Raw genomic sequence first — 20,946 nt, 5'->3', positions numbered from 1 at the left:
ACCCACTGGTTTGCTACCAGGCCCCCTGGAGCATGGGGCCCGGTAGCAATTGCAACCCCTGCAACCCCTGTAGTTACGCCCCTGCTTGGAATACCTCTGACATGCTACAAAGTGGGTAAAGCGTGGCAAGTCGAACAGAGGGAACCAGTGGCCACATCTGAAAAACCAGGGACTTAAAGTATGTATGTTTTCCCTCTGTCTGTATGTGCTTATTCTGCATGCTCAAATTTAATGGCCTCCTCCCAAATATCAGGTTTTCATTTTTGAAAGAAGTTAGCAAATGCAAATATATTTTAAGAAGGGAATACTCTTCTTTCCAAGATTTTGGTAGCATTTAGAACATGGTGGGGTGAGTTCTGCTTTAATTTGGTACATTTAGTTAGCAGTTAAGGGTTAGTTGGTCATTGTTTTCTGGATTGAGACTTTTTTTGGTGCAATAAATTATTTTTTTGGCACCAAAACCTGTTTTTTCAGGTCTTTATCAGTTTTAAAATTGCTGTGACCAAAATTACCACACCTAATTTATAACACCAAATACTAACACTACCCAGAAAATGCCTCAGTTAACCACACTGTGCCAGGAAAAATAGGCAGTAGTGTAAAATACATGAAAAAGAAGGTTTTGTAATAAAAATAATTTAAAAAAAGCAGGTTTTGTTATTTGGTCTTTATATTCTATTGATTAAAGCTCCAAAAGCTTGTGACTTTTTTTATTCAATGTAGATAGTTTAAATGGTGACTAATATATTAATTCATATATTTATGTGAATACAAGATTGCTTTTCAAATATAGCCTCATTACCCAGCATGCCACAGCATTCATTATATGCATGTCATACAACTCGATTTTACATCAACCACTTTATATTCTATAACAATATCCTACATTTGATTTACCCTGCTGTGATCTCTGTACTGTGTATGTCTCTATAACCTCATTGCTCTGCATTGCTTCTCATTACTTGACACAATCAAATTGTACCACGGGTCATAATGACCTTGTAAAATAATTCAGAAGCCAAGACTAAAATGTGAAAACAAAGCTTTATGGTATGCTTTCAATTCAATCATACATAAGAGCTTGTTAGTACTACCTTTACAAGAACCAATGACACTCTAATATAAATGTAACAATATAGATCCATAATATATAGAGCAATTTTCTGTGAGCACCAAGAAAAACTGTATGCATATATAATATTTCTAATGTCCTCTCTTTGGAGGATACACAACAGATATTATCCAGTGGTAAACTGCATATGAAAAGTATAAAGAAAGTATAAAGAAAATGTACAGTATTCAATAAAACAATACAGATAGAGGTGCAGCTTCAGTATGGCTGGATCAGGAGGAAGATGGAGAGGTTTTGGCTATAGATAAAACCATAGGTTTTAAAGGGAAAGTGAAGGAGAGGTCGAGTGACATTCCTGAAAGTGTATTAAAGGAAAGCATGCCTTGCTCTCCATCACCGTTGGGTTTTCATCTAAACTTAGGTGTAAAAGAAAAAAATTGGAATTAAGAATTTGTGGACATTCTGCCTCTCCTTAAAGTTCTTAAAATTAGAAAAAAGTGAGGAAGATAGGAGGAGACCGGTAGCCAAATCATTTAATAACTGGCTGCAGGCCTTTTGCATATTTTCTAATGTGCTATGTGAAAAACATCCCTGCAAGAGCACTGGACTATTCCATCATGTTGAAATCATCCTGGAAGCTTATAAGAATTTTGGGGGCTTCGGTTGGTTTTCATTGGACGAATCTTTCAGACAAAAATTAGCAGTCCATAAAGAGCTCCAGTGGGGTTGTAAGGACATGGGGTTAAGGCTGAACTTGCTAATACCACAAAGGCCTCAAATGCCTAGGTCATCAAGCAGCAGGTCTACCCCAGGATCTGGATATAAAAACGGCATATGTTTTGCGTTTAACGATTCACAATGCAAGTGGCTACATAATTGTCGATACAAGCATGAATGCGCTTTCTGCGCCGGGGCACATAGTGTATCGAAATGCTTTAAAAGAATGGCATCCGGTACTCAAGCAGGAGAAAAAGAGCCATTTCTTAAAGGGCAAAATTCAAGTGAATCTACAAGAAATGCAAGCATGACTGTGCAAATACCCAGATCAGCGGATGGCCAACATGCTTTATGAAGGCTTTAAATTGCCAATATTTGAAGGGAATGGCTGTGTAAAAGTAAAAAATCTAAAATCAGTGGATAAGTTATCAAATAAAGTTGAAGAAAAGATTAACAAAGAATGAGAAGCGGGAAGGATAGCAGGTCCCCTTTAGGTATTTTGCCCAAAAAAATGACATTGGAAAAGTAGAAACGGTAAATTTGTTATTTAAAATACGTTTTGTCATTCAAAAAGTGAAGGCGCTATTACCCAGCACAGTTGTCGTTTTTTTCTGAGATCATCCCTCGTCTCATGTGGTTACACAACAAAGCAGGAAAAGTATTTGACAAAATTAGAAAAATAATAAATCATAGGTTGGAAAAATTCATGAGCTTAGGTTATGGTATATCCTATAGACACGTGGAGTTAGAAGGAGGAATTCCAGGCTTGTTTTGGAAGGATGGGATTCATCTTTCAGAGATATCAAATTTAGGTTTCCAGACAGGGATAGAATTGGCCGCGGCTGGGTGGGGTAGTCAGGAGGCTTAGCACCTCCTGACTTGATGGAAGGTTATATATGGTTAAAGATAACCCGAGCTTCAAAGCTGGTGTAGCAGCTAGGTGGGAAATAGCGTAAGGGAATCTTAAAGCTGATTGGTCAAAAGAGCTGCCTGCGGAGGGTCAGGTGACCGAAACTTCTAGAACCGAGGCAGGCTATAAAAGGAGGAGCTGGTAAGAGCGCGATGCCAGTCGCCTCAGAGGGTAAGCCGGAGCGGAGCAACCCGCCCGCCCACCCAAAAAGAAAAAAAAGTCGCGGCCTTGTTTATGTGGTGGGTCACCTTTGCCGAAAGGCGGACTTTAAGTGGAAGGTTATATATGGTTAAAGATAACCCGAGCTTCACAGCTAGGTTTTGTGTTATGCGTTGTGATTTATTTATTTTACTGAAATATTTATTATTTATTTGATTTATGGTTTTAACAAGTTAATAAATTAAAACCAATAAATAAAGGTTGTGGCCAAATTATTATCCAAAAAAGTCTGTCTGGTGTTAATTATTAATTAGAGGTTAAGAAAATGATGCTTGCTATCCCATAGGACGGAAAGGCAAATTCAGGCAGTTAGTGAAACCAGTAAGTGAGCTACCAATGCAAGCACCCTATTATTAGTTCTATGCAATCTTTTCCATGAATTGAAGCACAGCTCTGCCACCATGCTGAATCTAAAAGGTAATCGTAGAGGGGCACTGGACACAATTTTTTACAGGTATTCAAATGCGGACAAAGTCATTACCTGAACCCAACTGGCTCAATTCAGCAGCTCACTACAAATATGGAGACCTCCCAGGAGAGGACATTCACCCAAGTTGAGAAATCTAAGTGTAATAGGTCGAAGAGAATGCCAAAGGAAAAATCCTTAAGAGTCCAAAGGCTTTATTGTTCAAACTTGTTCCACACTGAATCTTCCTTCTTTGCTTTCAGCAACTCGCTTCTTCACTCACTAATACAGAAAGCTGACATTGGTATTAATCCAAAGATCTTTCAACTGTTCATGTGATGATCTTACTATTAACATGTATCGGTGAAACATTTAAGCCAATTTGCATTATTTCCATACAAGGCAAGATCCTTACTAATGCACAACACATTTTGGACTCCTTTATGTTCCCAACAGTATCATATTGCACTTTTGAGAGTTCTCTCTATATTTAATCAAAGGAACATGGCTTCCTGTACTGAAAACATAAACACTTCTTAAATGGATACAGCACAAAAGGATTTTCCTACACTGGTTACTAAGCTTTTCCTTTTTATGTGTCTGTTTACTTAATTTGTGCTAAATTTGGATTCTGATTGATCAGTTTCTCCATTCTAGATGTAAAAGTTATGTGTCCATTCACACTATGGAATGCGGAGAATGTATTTTCTGTACAGTAGCCACCCCTCCAAAATCTGGAATGGAAAATCTACATATGTAAATCCCTTTCCCTCCTTTGGCCATAAAATGCAAGCACACCTCTGATCACATATGACAAAATCCCATTCATTTTGCTTCAGGCTATATCCATTTTTTTTTCCTGAAAAAAAAGAATATTTACTCTGTAAAGCACTGTGCAAACTGTTGGTGCTATTTCAATTCTGAGTAATAATAAAAAACTGTAAAAATAATATATTATAGAAAAACACCTGCGACAATACCTGGAGATTAAGAATCAGTCAACTACTAAATGCAGCATTGGCTTTGCATGAAAATGTAATGCCCAGGACAGAGTAAGCAGAAATAATTTCTAATATAAGGGAACTCTCAATGGTCACAAAAATGATTCACAAAGACCAATTTTCAGCCTTTTTTCGTACACGCTTAAACTCATAAGCAATGTGTTAGAGCATTGGAGTGTGACAGAAAGAATAGGCATAATTTTGCTTTTCAGAAATAATTTTCTTTAAATCATAAGGAAAGATGTTATAAGATACTTTTCTTTGAAATAACATTGAAGGATATTTAAAAATTCTGCAAACAAAACAAATCTGCAAAAAAAAGTCTTGTAATGCAATAACTTTTTACTCCTGTACAGATCTTTGAAATAACATAGAAGGATATTTAAAAGTTCTGCAAACAAAACAAATCTGCAGAAAAATGTCTTGTAATGCAATAAATTTTTACTCCTGTACAGATCTCCAGTCAAATCTTTTATTTAGTTGTAGATCAGAAGAAGGTTTAGAACCCCTAATCCTAAATAAAGAAGTGTGAGGATAAGTTCTACACTTATGTGGTCTTTATGAGTATTTGGTGTCACATGCATTCAGGATAACAGGGGGAAAATGGTGTACTCAACAACAGATATAGCTAGAGCTTTCCAAAGTTACTATGACGCTTTATACACTGTGTGGCAAAAGGAATCATACAAAGTAGAACAAACTAGAAAACAAAGGATACAAAAATATATAAAGGAATCAAAACTACCTAAATTACCAACCGACAAACTATCAGCTCTAAAGACAGCAATTTCTCAGAAGGAGATATTGGATGCATTAAAAAATTCACCTACCCGGAAAAGTCCAGGCCCAGACGGATATATTACCCGGTATTACAGAAGGTTCAAAGAAATATTAGTAACAAAACTTTGCACTTATATGAATAGGATAGGAGAAAGGGGGAGGATGAGAGTAGAATCATTATTCGCTCATGTAATGGTAATACCCAAAGAAGGAAAGGATACAACTCTACTCTATGCTCTAATTATAGACCAATACCATTGTTAACCACTTAAGCCCCGGAGGATTTGGCTGCTAAACGACCAGAGGGCATTTTGCGATTCGGCACTGCGTGACTTTAACGGACAATTGCGCGGTCGTGCGACGCTGTACCGAAACGAATTTGGCGTCCTTTTTTTCCCACAAACAGAGCTTTCTTTTGGTGGTATTTGATCACCTGTGCGATTTTTTGATCACGCGCTATAAACAAAAAAAGAGCGTAAATTTTGCAAAAATAGCAATATTTTTCCCTTTTTTTTATATGAAATTCCCCCAAAAAAAAATGTAAAAATCAAAATTTTTTAATATTTTCGGCCAATTTGTTTTATGCTACCTATGTTTGGTAAAAAAAATCGCAAAAAGCGTATTTTGATTGGTTTGCGCAAAAGTTATTGCGTTTACTAACAAAGGGAAAGATTTTTGTCATTTTTGTTGTTTTTTTTTTTAACGCGTAATGGCGGCGATCTGCGATTTTTTTTGCGGTACTGCGACATTGCGGCGGACAGATCGGACCCTTGACTGACATTTTTGACACTTTTGGGGTTACCAGTGACATTTCTACAATAATCAGTGCTATACATATGCACTGTTACTGTAAAAATGCACTGGTAGTGAAGGGGTTAACTTTATTTGAGAGGGAGGGGCTGTGTGTGTCCCTAGGGGCGTGATTCTAACTGTGATTGGCTGTGGCTTCAACTGTATGAGGAGTGATCAATGGATCTACATAGTAGATCCATGTGATCAGCTCTCATACAGAGAGGAGAATGACAGGCAGCTTGTTTACACAAGCTGCCTGACTATCTCCCTCTCCCCCGCCGATCGCAGAGTGGCCGGCGGCGATCGGGTCCGCCGGTCACGCGCGCGGGGGGGTCCGTGACCACGCGGGAGCGGGAGCGCGCCTCCGGCGGCGCGCGCTCGCTCCCTAAACCCTCACAGGCGAGCGACGTAGACCTACGTCACTTTGCCTGTGAGGGGCTGACCGCCCACGTAGATAGTCGTGCGGCGGTCGGCAAGTGGTTAAACATTAATACAAAACAATATACAAAAGTTCTAGAAACCCGATTAAAAGATTTAATGGCAGAGTGTATCCATCCAGATCAGACAATAATCATCCCAGGTAGAGAGGGTAAAGATAATGGGATTAGAACATTATTTCTATTACACAAAGCTAGAGGCCTTGATACTCCAGCCCTCCTGTTGTCAATAGATGCAAAGAAAGCATTTGACAGGGTGGACTGGGAGTTCATTCTGGAAACAATAGAGGACTTGGGTATCGGCCCAAGAATGACCCAATGGAAAAAAATAGAATAACACTTTGCTTCTTTATTTTAACGAATAATCTTTACTTAGCAATCAAAAATGTGAGATAAAAATATATGATTAATCAGGTCTTTCAGTAAAGTGTAGATGTAATGTGAAAAGTGCAGTGATGTGGCTATAAACGGTCTCACTTGGCTATCAAGCTAGGGAATAAATAAGACCATTGTGGGAGGATAAGGACATGTAGGACAACCATTGGGAATATTAACAACTGTTTCTGGTACAGGAAACATTAATCACACACTTGTTGAAAAGTCTCTGTGCTATAAGGCAATCTCTGCCTCTTGAGAAGAAGAAGAGCTGTTTTGCATTACTGTTGCCAGCCAACTTGTACCAGGCAAAATATATACAGGATTTTAGTGACAAATCAGTCACTATAGGGTAATTCCTTTTATCTTGTAGGTCTCTGATAATAGATATTGAACTATTATAATTTGTGGGAAAGGCCTTGAATGGTACATTAAATATAACTATTCATTCAATTAAGTATGTGACTATGCCAAGAGATTAGTGGCACTCTATTAGTAAGCCCCATGACTGCTTGTGACGGGTGAAGCAATTAACAAACTAATTTGTAAAACTTTTATTCCAAGTCTTCCATAGAACATCAGTTACAATTTATAATCCTTGGAGTGATTCAATAAATAGATCAGCCATGCTCTCTCTAGTACGGGAAGTGAAGGGAACAGATGTCTCAAGAGCATAATCATCTCCCGAAGCCAAAGATCTAGATTTGTTTGCTGCTCTGATTACTATTGTTGCGTTATTTCTTTTTTTTTATCTCCAGATAAAAATATATTACGACTAATATCTTTGCAGAGACTCAGGTGTATTATTAAGAACCCATAGCTAATTAAAAACATGTTAATGTTCTTTGAAGGAACACAATAACAAAGCATTTTATGACAGAAGCAAAGACGACAATTGGTTTCATTGAAGAAATCATTTCAATATCTGAGATTCTATTGTCTGTGAGAGTTTCCCTAAATATTAATGATATGATATACCTTTACTTCATGGCTTTCAGTTTCTTGGCAGCATCAAAAATTGGGTGTAGCGCTGAACATTGCAAAAGTGACAATAGTCAAGATGATATAGGTAGATATTTCTTTTTTTGGGATAATTTAAAATATGAATTCTAATCTAAAGTATGTATTTTTTTAGTTTCTAATGGCAGAACAGTTTAGGTTTTTATTTATGGTCTATCACAATTTTGTCTTAGTATCTTGGGCTGACCAGAACATGGTTTGAATTTCACCCTAATCCTATGAATCGTTCGAAATTTGTGTCATGGGTGCCCCCACTCACACCACCCAGCTTGACAAACTTCAAGAAGCCGGCCACTAAAAAATCATCTGAACAGTGACTGCAGCCAATCAGCAGGAGATTTGTCTATCCACACTGTTTAGCATAGATTGGGGAATCAATTGACTTTTTTTGGTTCAGCCCAGCAGGCTATACAAAACATGGCCAGCTTGCCAAAATAACCAAAATAATTTGTCTACTGTGCCTGCCCTGCTTTAAAACAACTGGGTGTTAGTGGAAGCCTGTTCTTTCTGTTTGTAGCAGCCCACACCACTGACGGCTCTGACAGGTAGTGGAAAAAAAGTGTCTTTCCAGGACCAATGCTGATAACAGTGTAGTTTAGGACACAACCCATAATAGGGAATATGAACAACACACACACATCAATAGTTTAGATAAATAATTATTATTTAATAAAATTACTAATGAACATCTGTTAAAAAGAAATAATATTATAACGCAAATAGAATGCAAATTGACTCGTTAAAAGGGTTGTAAAGGCAGAAGGTTTTTTTAACTTAATGCATTCTATGCATTAAGGTAAAAAGCCTTCGGTGTGCAGCAGCCCCCCTCAGCCCCTCTAACACTTACCTGAGGCCCCTCTAGCTCCAACGATGTTGTAGGAATGTCTTGACCATCCGGGACTCCCCTCCTCATTGGCTGAGACAGCAGCGTGGCACCATTGGCTCCTGCTGCTGTCAATTAAAGTCAGTCAGTCAACGGGAATAGAAAGGGGGCTGGGCCGGGCCGCAGCTCCATGTCTGAATGGACACACAGAGCTGTGACTTGGCTCGGGTGCCCCCATAGCAAGCTGCTTGCTGCGGAGGCACCCAAAAGAAGGGAGGGACAAGGAGAGCCAATGAAGGAGAAGAGGCTGCTCTGTGCAAATTCAACTGCACAGTGGAGGTAAGTATGACATGTTTGTTATTTTTAATTTGAAAAAAAAAAAAGCGAGACGTTACATTCACTTTAAGCTAAAAGTCAACCCCCTACATTTATTGCATTAACCTGATCATTAGTCTTTATAACTAAACTAAATACGAATACTGTTGTTGCTCCACAGATAATTCCCCCAAATGACTGTAATTTCATTGAAATAACATTCCTGACATTCCTGGTAACATCTCTATTACTAGCCTCATGGTCAATCTAATTCAATTCATTATAAATCCAATGAAACAGATAAAAAGGTCTTTCCTTCAACAATCATCCTGATTCCTGACATACATATTTTACAGTTTACAGCAGTGATGGCCAGCTTTAAAATTACAGAGAGCCTTAATGGCAGCCTCTAACACTTCCAGAGGGCCCCACAATAGCAGATTGTTTCCATTGGTTCAAGTACATTGCATTGAGATAGACAGCTTATTCCAACAATTCCAGTATTAGTGACTCCTAGCAATCGTGACAGAGACTGGCAGAAGAGGTGGAAAAAATGTACCAATTTCCACATCCACACATTCAATGTGGATGGGGAATAACTCCCACTGAGCCATTCTCTTCTAATGGCAGGCAGCCATCACCACCGGCAGAATACAACGATAAGTGTTGCCAGCTATAGCCATTTTCCTGATCGTTCAGGAAAAACCAGACTTATTGATAGATCAACTTGTGTACAATCAGCTAGCCCATACATGGATGAACCGCCCAAATTTCCATCCATGTGTGGCAGGCTTTAGCCCTCCTTGGTGTTTACCTGCCAGGGCACACACTCCTGCACCACTCTACCTGATGGCATTGGGCAGTGACTACACTTCTATTGTCATGGAGGAAACAGCATTTGACCTTATAGTACAGGATTATATTAGTGCTGAATACACAAGCATCCTAGCATCCAACATCCCTCCGCCACTCTGCAATGTGCTCAACACATGGCAGGCCACACAGAAGAAGACTGTGGGCTGCATGTAAACCAGGGGTTTACTGTCTTAAGTTAACACATTCTAATTTGTAAGCAAATTCCAATTGCCGAGCTTGGTGTAGACTAGAGAATGGATTTTCCAATGCTGCCAATACATTGTATCTATACCGCATATGGATACTTTTTGGCAATTCCATAGGTACACTTTTCATCGAGAAGATCCCTGCTATGGAACATTCATGTGACTCCAGAATGACAAAATATCTTTGGTAAAATGACATTTTAAGCAACTGAAAAACATAGTTTTCATGCACTCTTAGCTCTCAAATTGGAGCAATAAAACAGAACTGCTTAGCAAGCTGTTATACTGGTAAATGTCTTCTCATTTACACAAACAAGTTCATAAAAATTCAGTAATGAACAACATAACATTTGTTTAACTATACGCTCCTTGTTTAAGGGTTCATAATTGCTGAGCACTTGCTGCTACACAGGAAGACTTAAACAGAAATGCAAATTTACCCTCATCAATCTCAATTCATCTTCCCCTTCAGTTAAGGAAAATTACAAGTATTTACTTGCAACTGCTTTTTACCTGTAGTCAGTTTCTTTTTCCCCACCAGAATGTCACCTTCAATTTCTACCATATGAGGTATAACAATCTAATTCCCAGGATGCCTGAGCTGTAGTACTAAGGTGGTGGGAGTCACACAACCGTTATCATTCAAGCCTGTTCTGACATGTCCTAACTTGTACTCGTCTGGGTCACAGACCAGTTGACTCAGTCTTTTCAGAGTAGTGGAAGAAATAACATGGGTGCGTTGTGCTATTGGCGGAAAATGAGTGACAGAAAACTGGAGCAGCGGAATAACATCAAATTTTGTGTGAAAATTGGCAAAAGTGCAAGTGAAACTTTAATTCTGTTAAAACGGGCCTATGGTGAACATTTCATGAAGAAATCAAATGTTTTTGAATGGCATAGGTGGTTCAATGAGGGGAAGGAAGAAGTCCACAATGACGCAAGAAGTGGGCAGCCAAGAATGCAAAAGATGGATGCAAATGTGGATGAAGTGCGAACCCTTGTAGGTTCAGATCAAAGACTGAATGTGGGAATGATGGCATAATGATTGAACATGTACAGTGCGGCAGATGCTAAAGGAGGATTTGGGAATAAGAAAGATTTACTCAAAGATGGTGCCTTGAATCTTGTCAGAAGATCATAAACAGCATCATCTTTAAATTTCACCTGATTGTTTGAATAATACAGAGGTGTATATTACTTACTCCTAACCTCTGCTCTCTGTGTGTCACTTACTTCTGACCGCTGCAATCTGTCCATTACTAACTCCAAATAACTGAATTCTGCTCTCTGTTGGTTACTGATTCCTGACATCTGCTTTCTATGCGTTACACACTCCTGACCCCTGTACTCTGTGTGTTACTTACTCCTGACCCAGCAATCTGTGCATTAATTGCTCTTGACCACTACAGCCTGTGTGCTACGTACTCCTGACCACTGCACTTTATACACTGCACACTGCTGGCATCTGCACTCTGTGCATTACACACCCTTAACCTATGAAAGGTTAGGATCAGCTTTAAAGCAGTCATAAACCCAAAACAAACCATTTAACCGCTTTACGACCGCCTGCCGCAGTTATACTGCAGCAGGCAGCCGCTCCTGGGCAAACCGACGTAGCTATACGTCAGTCGCGAGCAGGAGGCTAGGGAGAAAGCTCCCACCCCCGTGGGGAAGCCGATGCAGCGGGCAGGCGGCTCCGATTGCCGCCTGACACCGGCGATCGTTCCCCGCCGAGAGAGAAGAACGGTCAGCTATTGTAAACACCGCTGACCGTTCTTCTCCCTGGAATGATCATAGAGCCCATGTGATCCTTCTATTTAGGATCACATGTCTCTATGGTCATTTCAGAAGCCACGCCCCCCACAGTTAGAATCACTCCCCTAGGCTCACATTTAACCCATTGATCACCCACAGGGTTAACCCCTTCCCTCCCAATGGCATTATTACAGTAACAGTGCATATTTATAGCACTGATTACTGTGGTAATGTCACTGGTACCCGCAAAAGTGTCAAAAATGTCAGTTAGGGGTCCGATCTGTCCGCCGCAATGTCACAGTCCCGCTAAAAATCGCAGATCGCTGCCATTACTAGCAAAAAAAAAATAAATAAAAATGATATAAATCTTTCCCGTAGTTAGTAGACGCAATAACTTTTACACTAACCAATCAAAAAATGCATATTGCGATTTTTTTACCAAAAATATGTAGCAGAAAACAAATTGGCCTAAAATGTTAAAAAAATTTGATATTTAAATTTTTTTTTGGGAATGTCATATAGCAGAATGTGAAAAAGATTGTTTTTTTTTTTTTTGTTGTTTTTTTACAGAATTGTCGCTCTTTTTTTGTTTGTAGCACAAAAAATAAAAATCGCAGAGGTGATCAAATACCACCAAAAGAAAGCTCTATTTGTGGGAAAAAAGGACATCAATTTCATTTGGGTACAGCGTCGGACGACCGCGCAATTGTCCGTTAAACTAACGCAGTGCCGAATCGCAAAATGTGGCCTGGTCATTAAGGGGGAAAATCCTTCCAGTCTTAAAGTGGTTAAAAAATTGCCGTTTACCAATTCTTAGATGTGAAGGCTGCATTAGGCTTTTTTCATACTGTTTTTATCTGGTGATCCGGCTAGTAACACACATCCTGTATTAGAGTGCCTACACTCTGGACGAAGGAGCAACAGACACTTTTAGACAGCAGAATTGTATTTCTGGGGGCATGGAATTAGATGTTCGAGTGGATTTATGTAAACTTACAAATTGAAACCAAACTCCAAATAATAGTTTTTAGCTATCAGTGGTAAATGGCTTGTCTTAACTCTAACTGCTGCATCTGCAGGACAGCTTGTTCTGTTAAAAAAGAACAGACTTACTGGCCAGATCACCAGGTGAAAAAAAAAAAGAAAGAAAAACTAAAAATAGAAACTTAATGCAGCTACCATATCTAAGAGTTGGTAAGCGGCATTAAAATAAATGCTTGCTTTTGGGTTTAATAACACAGTCACAATTCACAGCAGCCTGCTACATATACACCGCTTTTTTTCTATTCATGAGGGTTGATTTACAAAAACCGGGGAGTGAAAACTCTGGTGATCCACTTCAATACAGGGCACTTATACCCCCTTCCTGCCCAGACCAATTTTCAGCTTTCAGTGCTCTCACACTTTGAATGACAATTACACAGTCATGCTACACTGTACCCAAACAATATTTTGTATAATTTTTTTTTTTCACACAAATAGAACTTTCTTTTGGTGGTATTTAATCACCACCGGGTTTCTTTTTATTTTTTGTTTGCGATATAAGTAAAAAAAAGAGCAAAGAACATTTTGGGGGAAAAAAAACACAAATTTTTTAGTTTCTATTTAAAAAAATTTCAAATAAGTATTTTTTGTTCATAAATATGGGCCAAACTTTATACTGCTACATATCTTTGGTAAAAATAACCCATATTAATGTATATTATTTAGTCTGTGTGAAAGTTTTAGAGTCTACAAGCTATAGTACCAATCATTGAAAATTGATCACACCCGATGTACTGACTCTAAATTCTTGAGGCCCTGAAATGTCAGGACAGTACAAATACCCCCTAAATTACCACTTTTTGAAAAGTAGGCAGCCCAAGGCAGGGCCGCTGATAGGGGGGGGACCACCAGCCCTGTTGTAGGGGGCCGGAGCACACACGGGGGGCCCACACAGAGAGGGGGATTAGTGATGGACAACAAATACAGAAATCTTCCTCCAGCACCTGAATCTGATCTGTCCCTCTCCCTGCTATCAGCTTTTATCTGCTGAGAAAGAGACAGTTGTCCCTCACTAATCTCCCTCCCTTGCGTGGGCCCCCCTCCCAGCACTTATCTCTGCTCAGGAGTTTATTTGTAAATTGTAACTTTGTTTCTCTCTCTCTGTCTCTCTGATCACTGAGCTCCAACTGCCCAGCCTGTAGATTTTTCTCACCTGATCTTTTTTATTTAACATTGTTTTTTTTTTTTTGATTTAGCAGGAATTATGCGAGTTATGTTATATTTGTGTCTGATAATAGTGATTTTGTTGTAATTTTAGCTAAATATATCGTTAATATTTTCTTGGGGGGGCCCTGCCAGGTAGTCTGTACGGGGCCCTGCGATTTCTAACAGCAGGCCTGGCCCAAGGTATTTAGTAAGAGGCATGATCCTTGCTCCCTCCTTACAGGAGTTTGACTAACAGCAACAGGAGCCCATGGCTTCACTGCCCTCAGTTTTTCCTGTGAAAGAAGGAAGTGAGGGGACTGACACTGGAGCCATAGACAGTGCTGGAATGATGACATGGAGGTAGGTAAGTGTTTAGGAAATGGGGGGTAGGACAGGTAGTGGGGTGTTTTTTGCCCTAATGCAGAGAACTACTTTAAGTTAACAGGCCTATTGTTCCTAGGATTGTTGGATATGATCCTCAACGAACATGACGATGAAGTAGAGAGTCCAGAATAAAATGTTATTTATTTATTTTCACCATGAAAAGCCAAAAACTTTCTTATTTAGGTTAATACTGAGCTTGTTTGAGGCTTATTTTCACTCAAGTGCGGCTGCCAAATCTTCTTCTGGACATTTCTAAGTGGAGTGGTGCTTCTATTTTATGTCTTGTTTCATTTTTCAGTTTGACATTGTGCCTGAAAATTAGAATCACATACAGTTGCACATTCCTAATTCTTTGCTACAGAGTTATATAACGTTTTACCACCAAGGGGCCTTTTATTATAATAGAAAAGGTTTAAAGTGATTTTGAAAATCAAAATCTTTTTTTTTTTTTTTTTTTTGCCTTAATGTGTTTTCTGCATTAAGGTAAAAAAAACTCTCTACCAGGGCCGGGACAAGGGGTTTACAGGAGGGACGGTTGCCCTGGGCGCAATGGTTTATTGCAGGGATGGGGGGGGGGGCACCTTGACCCTGAACCTAAGGGAAGGGTGGGCGCAAATTGGCATCCTTGCCCTGGGCGCTGGATGACCTTGTCCTGGCACTGCTCCCTACTATCTTTCCTAAGACCCACCCTCTATCCTGTCCCTAAACACGTACCTAACTCTCACAAATCCAGCACTTTCTTTGTTGCAGCACTGATTTCCTCTCTTCCATAGGAGACATTGAGGGCAGTGGGAGCCATAGGCTCCTGTTGCTGTCAGTCAAACTCCTTTAAGGATGGAGTGGGAGCATGGCTTACCAGCAATGTGTGTGTCTATGGACGCACACAAGCAGGATTGAGAGTGAGAGTGCATGTGTGTCCCCATAGCACCCAGCTTGCTAAGGGGGCACTTGGAGGAAGAACATCAGATTCAGTTTGTTTTTACGTTTTTTGATGTAGACCTGTCAGGCAGTTGCATATTATTGAGTACTACTTCATAGCTTTCCTGCTAGCAAGCTGGCTATCATGCAAATTAGAAACTGTGCCTACTTCACTTGAAGTGCCTACTTACAATAATTACTTAATCAGTTTTTAGATTTCATGTCATCTTATCCTTTGTGTACTCGTAAATCTATTTATACCTTGGAAAGACTCTCGTATTAACTACCAATATCCTAGTCATATACAAATTATTGTACGAAAAGTTGGGCATACCTGACAAAATTTGGTAAAACTTGGCACCCCTGGATTGGATTTGATCATTCAGGAGACTGCAGATAGGGAGGTAACATTATTGTCTTCCCTAAGGCTGGGATCACACTAGAGTGAATTGGATATGGTTTTTCCGCATCCAATTCGCATGACAGGAGAGTGTTGCCCGGCTCTCATTGGAGCCGGTTCACTAATCTCCATTGCGGCTGCAGAGTGGACTGCAGAGGGGTCCTGTGCATCTTTGGCTCCGTTTTAAGACCGAAATCAGAGAACAATTTGGGTCTGATTCGTCCCTGAAATGGAGAACAGGAATGCAGCGGACCCCTCTGCTGTGAGCCGCATTCTACCTTCACACTGATTGGCAGCAAAAACGCATATGCATTTTTGTTGCAATTTTACAGCGTTTGCGGTGCCATAACTCAAACACTGAACCAAAAAAGGCATCGTGGGTGAAGAGTTTGCCGCATTTTTACTATGTTTTCCATCACTTTCCATGGGAAGGTGCGTTTTTGGTGTGTTTTTTTTAGATCCCCAAACATGCTCTGAAAATGCTCTAAGCAGGATTTTTTTTCACCACAACAAAAGCAGACTGCCCCAGTGTGAACACATTCATTGATTTTAAAGAGAAGCATTTTTCTTGAGCTTTTCACGCGCTTTATTTTTAACGCAAAAGCACTTGAAAAGCTCCTCAGTGTGAAAGCAGCCTTACTGTAACACAAGTGTTATCACTCTGTCTTTATGGTCTAGCAGAGGTGTAGGAATCACAAAAGAGGCTGGACAGAATTACGTATTCTTTGGTATGTAAAATTGCTCACTTATGTGTATTTTAACTGTGCATTTTGGTATTTGGCTGCAATTTTAAGGTTTTGGACACCCTAGTTGGAATGTCAATAACTGGTTAAAGCTGGATACACACTATATAATATTCATTAGATTTTTTCCTTTAGATTTACCAAAACCATATAATATGAAGTCAGACCTAAACACTTTCAATTGGTATGCAATCAGGCAGACCCTTGCACTACATACAGTAGTTGAAAGGAAATCTAACAACAAAAGTTGTATAGTGTGTATCCAGCTTAAGTCTATTGCATATTGTGTATACTGTTTAAACATGGAATATTACCAGATAAAGCAGCGTTCCACCCAAAAGTGGAACTTCCGCTCATTTGCTTCCTTATTTGTCACCTTTCAGGGGGGAGGGGGGAACGGGTACCCTGTTTTTGACAGGTACCCTTCCCCACTTCCGGGATACGGCGCTGTGGCACCGTCCCTCAGAAATTTGGCCCCCTCCTCCTTCCCCCGCCACCGAGCCAATTGGAATGCGCAGCGCGCTTCACCCATGCGCAGCAGGGACCCGCCCGTGAAGCCGCAAGGCTTCACTGCCGGGTTCTCTTACCGGCAATGATGGCGGCAGCACCCGACAGCCAAATTAAGCATGCCGACATCGCTGTATTAAAAGTCAGCTGCTGACTTTTAGTTTTTGGAGGGGGATGGAGGGGAAGGCGTAACTCCGCTTTAAGTGCATTTGCTAAATACAGTGTATTGTAAATTGCATAGGTGAGATAGTGGCAAAGCCAGTTTCACTGGGAAATGTACATGAAAATGTCTATAATTGCAAATATATCTATAAATAAATAAGGCACTTGGCTAATGCCAGCTCTATAAGTGCCGGTTCACACTAACGCGGCACGACTTCGGGGGCGACCTGTGAAGTCGTGTGCACCGTGACTTCGGCGCGACTTGCACGGACTTCATATAATGAATGTCTATGCAAGTCGCTCCGATGTCGCCCCGAAGTAGTACAGGAACCTTTTTCTTAGTCGGAGCGACTTGAGTCACTCCTATTAGAACGGTTCCCGTAGCACACAATGGACCGCGACTTGTCAGGCTGACCAGTCGTCTGACAAGTCGCGGTAGTGTGAATGGAGTCAAAGAATAATATTATTTTCTAAATACCCACAAGTTGTGAAGAGTCTAGGCAACAACATACTCAGACTGTCCCTTTTGGAAACATCAAAAACAGTTCTTCCTCCAAGTCTCAGCAAATTACCACAGAATGCAAGCTTTTAGATATCCTGTCCCCCCTCCCCTCTCCCCCCGTCCATTTATATTTGTGCCCTTGGAGTTGTTTTTGTGACTCAGATAGAGTACATTACCACAGGAAACTAGAACAGTATCAAATATGTATATTGTACTGCTGTATGTAAAAATGTGGTCTTTCCGTCACCCATTATGCGCCCATAATTCATATCTCCTTAAAAGCCTCCAGTGACTCTATAATCCCTTTTGTTGTCTGCTGCTAAAAGGAAAGAGTCCCAGATACATATATATGGCACAAATGGTTTGAAGTGTGTGATCATATACTCTACTGCACAACTACATGCATATGTGTAATAATATGTATTATTATTAATGACAAAGATAGACTGCCATTTGTCGCACAAAAATATTAGCGATGATTACAATTTTTTACAAAAGCTAGTGAGGCAGGAGAATGCTACATTTTTTAATGCGCCTCTAGGCAAATTTTTTTTTTTTTTTGTTTTGGATATATTGGGTGGGTTATACCTGTTGTCAAATTTGGATTGCAGCCTGTGGGGAGATTCACAACTAATAATGGGGACCATTGTTCCCAAAGGAACTGGAAATTCCCCGCACTTTGGAAGATTATCTCTATTTTTGAGACAGGATGTGAAAGAAAAAGACAGAAAAATAAATCCTGACAAGCATCATGACAAATTTTCTATGCATATATTAAAGTTTTCTAGAAAATGAATGGTTCTCCTGATGAGCTTACTATACTAGAAAGTAATGTAACTTACATAACATCTTAGTGACCTGTCTCCTTCGGCTTTTCTCTTGCTGTAGTCTAACATTTTGGTAACTATCTCCATCTCCACCGGATTTAGCTTCTAATACTTGAAGCATCTTCTCCTTCTTAAGCTGGAGACCGATGAGAAGATACAGGACACTTATAGTACACATTGGTAGGAAAAAGAAAAAAATGGTGGTAATCTGAATAACAAGATTGTAAATCCACCTAGGACGAACCAAAGTGCATATGGCAGAATTAGGTATTGTTCCATAACCAACTATATACAGGTTGTGAATGCCAATAAGGCTGGTGTTGGGTACAGAGCACAGAATAGACAAAACCCAGACAGAGATGATGACTCTTTTGGCATGGTTCCTTGTCACAACATACTTAGCACGAAGAGGATGAACCACCGCTATATACCTTTCCACACTGAGAGCCGTTACATTTAGGATGGACGCAAAGCAAACTGTCTCAAATAGCAAAGTTTTGAATGAGCATCCACCTTTCCCAAAAAGAAATGGGTAATTACTCCAGAGTTCATAAAGTTCCAAAGGCATTCCCAAAAGTAGAACCAACAAATCTGAGATGGCAAGACTGAAAAGGTAGTAATTTGTAGGAGTTCTCATAATCTTGTGTTTGATAATCACAATACAAGTTAAAGTATTTCCAATGGCACCAACTGTAAAGATAATCAGGTAGATTATGCAAATTGGAGTGAAATAGTTGGATCTACGTTGTCCCAGGTACTTGAAGAGCAGTTCCTCCAATGTCAGATTACATTCCGATGGGTTTATGTCACAAAATCCCATACTGTGGTTTATTACAGTTTGGTTGTAGCTATCAATGTTATCAAGGCTGCGAGGAACATCTTTGTGATGCTGAGGAATTTCCAAATTAGAGTAATCGCTTGTGGCCATCTTTTAGCACAGTATAGGAAACGAAGGCAAACCTATGAAGAAAAGAGAATTTGGATATTTATCAGTTATTGTTTTCATAGTGAGGATGTTTTGTCTTCAACAGTGCAGAGGAGTCAAAGGAATATAGGGGATTTCTATTTTCTCTGAGGCACGGTAAATTTTAAAGATATTATAAATGTAAAATGAAGGATTGCTGCCAATTTTAAAGTGGTTCTAATGGCTCCAGGTTTTTTACCTTCATGCATTCAATGCATGAAGGTAAAAAACCTTCTGGGTGCACCAGCCGCCCCTCCCCCCTAATACTTCCCGGAGCACCATAGCTATCCAGCGTTGTGCTCCAGGTACTCTCCCTCCTCTTTGGCTGATTCAATCACAGCCAGCGACCCAATTAGAAGAGAGGGGATGAGCCGTGGCTCTGTGTGTGAATGGACATGTAGAGCGTCAAATGCGGAGCAAGCCTGCTTAGGTGCCCCCACAGCAAGCTGTTTGCTTTGGGGGCACTTGGCAGGAGGACGGGGCCAGAAGCGCTGGTGGGGGACCTGAGAAGAGGAGGGCCTGGGCAGTTCTGTGCAAAACCACTGCACAGAGCAGGTAAGTATAACATGTTTTTTTTTTTTTTTTAAATAGCTCCGGAAGGTTTACCCCCCCTTCATGACCGGGCCATTTTCTGCGATACTACACTGCATTACTTTAACTAACAATTGCATGGTCGTGCAACGCTGTGCCCAAATAAAATTGATATCCTTTTTTTCCCACAAATAGAGCAGTTTTTTTTTTTTTTTTGCGCTATAAACAAAAAAAGGCCAAAAAATCTGAAAAAAAAACAAAAAAAACAATATGTTTTACTTTCCGCTATAAAACACAAAAACACATAAAAAAATTGAATAATCAAATTTCTTCATCAATTTAGCACGATATGTATTCTGCTACATGTTTTTGGTAGAAAAAATCCCAATAAGCATAGTATATTGATTGGTTTGCGCAAAAGTTACAGCATCTACAAACTATGGGATTAATTTATGTAATTTCTATTTTTTACATTTTTATTCTAGCAATGGCGGTGTTCGGCGGTTTTTAGTGGTACTGCTACATTGCGGCGGACAAATCTGACACTAAGTGACACTTTTTGGGGACCAGTGACACTAATACAGCTATCAGCGCAAAAAAAAATGCACTGTCACTGTACAAATGACACTGGCAGGGAAGGGGTTAACATCAGGGGCAATCAAAAGGTTAAATGTGTTCCTAGGGGGTGCTTGCTAACTGTGTGGGGGAGGTACTTTGACTGGGGGAAGACAGGGATCCATGTTGCTGCTTAGCAGAAACACAAAATCTCCATCTTCCCCTCCCACAGAATGGCGATAGGCAGACCACCATTCTGCCTCTCTCGGAAACGATCGCTGGGTGCTGGCAAACATCGGGTCCGCCGGACCCATTGATTGGCTCCCGTTGTGTCCAATCTGAGCGAGAGCGGGTAGCTGGTGCTGCGCATGTGCGCCCCAGACCCGGAATAGAAAATGACGTACAGGCACGTGATTTCGCGCTGAAGAGCCGCCTTGCCACAGTATATGTACATGGGGCGGTCTGGAAGCCGTTAAGTGCCTCCCTTCTTTTCATTTTTTAGTACATGCATGTTATTGTTATATCTCAAAAAACTAAGGCGATATTGGAATTGTTTTAATTACACATTTTTTTAATTCAA

General features: G+C 40.1%; 1 protein-coding gene across 1 annotated transcript in view; it reads right to left on the bottom strand.

The window, feature by feature from the left end:
- NMUR1 (neuromedin U receptor 1) overlaps positions 1-19,259 on the bottom strand; it is a 76,828-nt gene extending 57,569 nt beyond the window's left edge. The window contains exon 1 of the mRNA XM_082252448.1: positions 18,332-19,259. Within this exon, the coding sequence (XP_082108574.1) occupies positions 18,332-19,244 (913 nt within the window). The 5' untranslated portion in view covers positions 19,245-19,259. The remainder of the gene's footprint in view (positions 1-18,331) is intronic.
- Between the last annotated feature and the right edge of the window lie 1,687 nt (positions 19,260-20,946).

This window comes from Pelophylax lessonae (genome assembly GCF_965119305.1).
Source record: "Pelophylax lessonae genome assembly, chromosome: 3".
Taxonomy (NCBI): Eukaryota; Metazoa; Chordata; class Amphibia; order Anura; family Ranidae; genus Pelophylax; species Pelophylax lessonae.
Note: the sequence above shows the minus strand (reverse complement) of the source record. Positions and strands in the feature narration are given on the sequence as shown.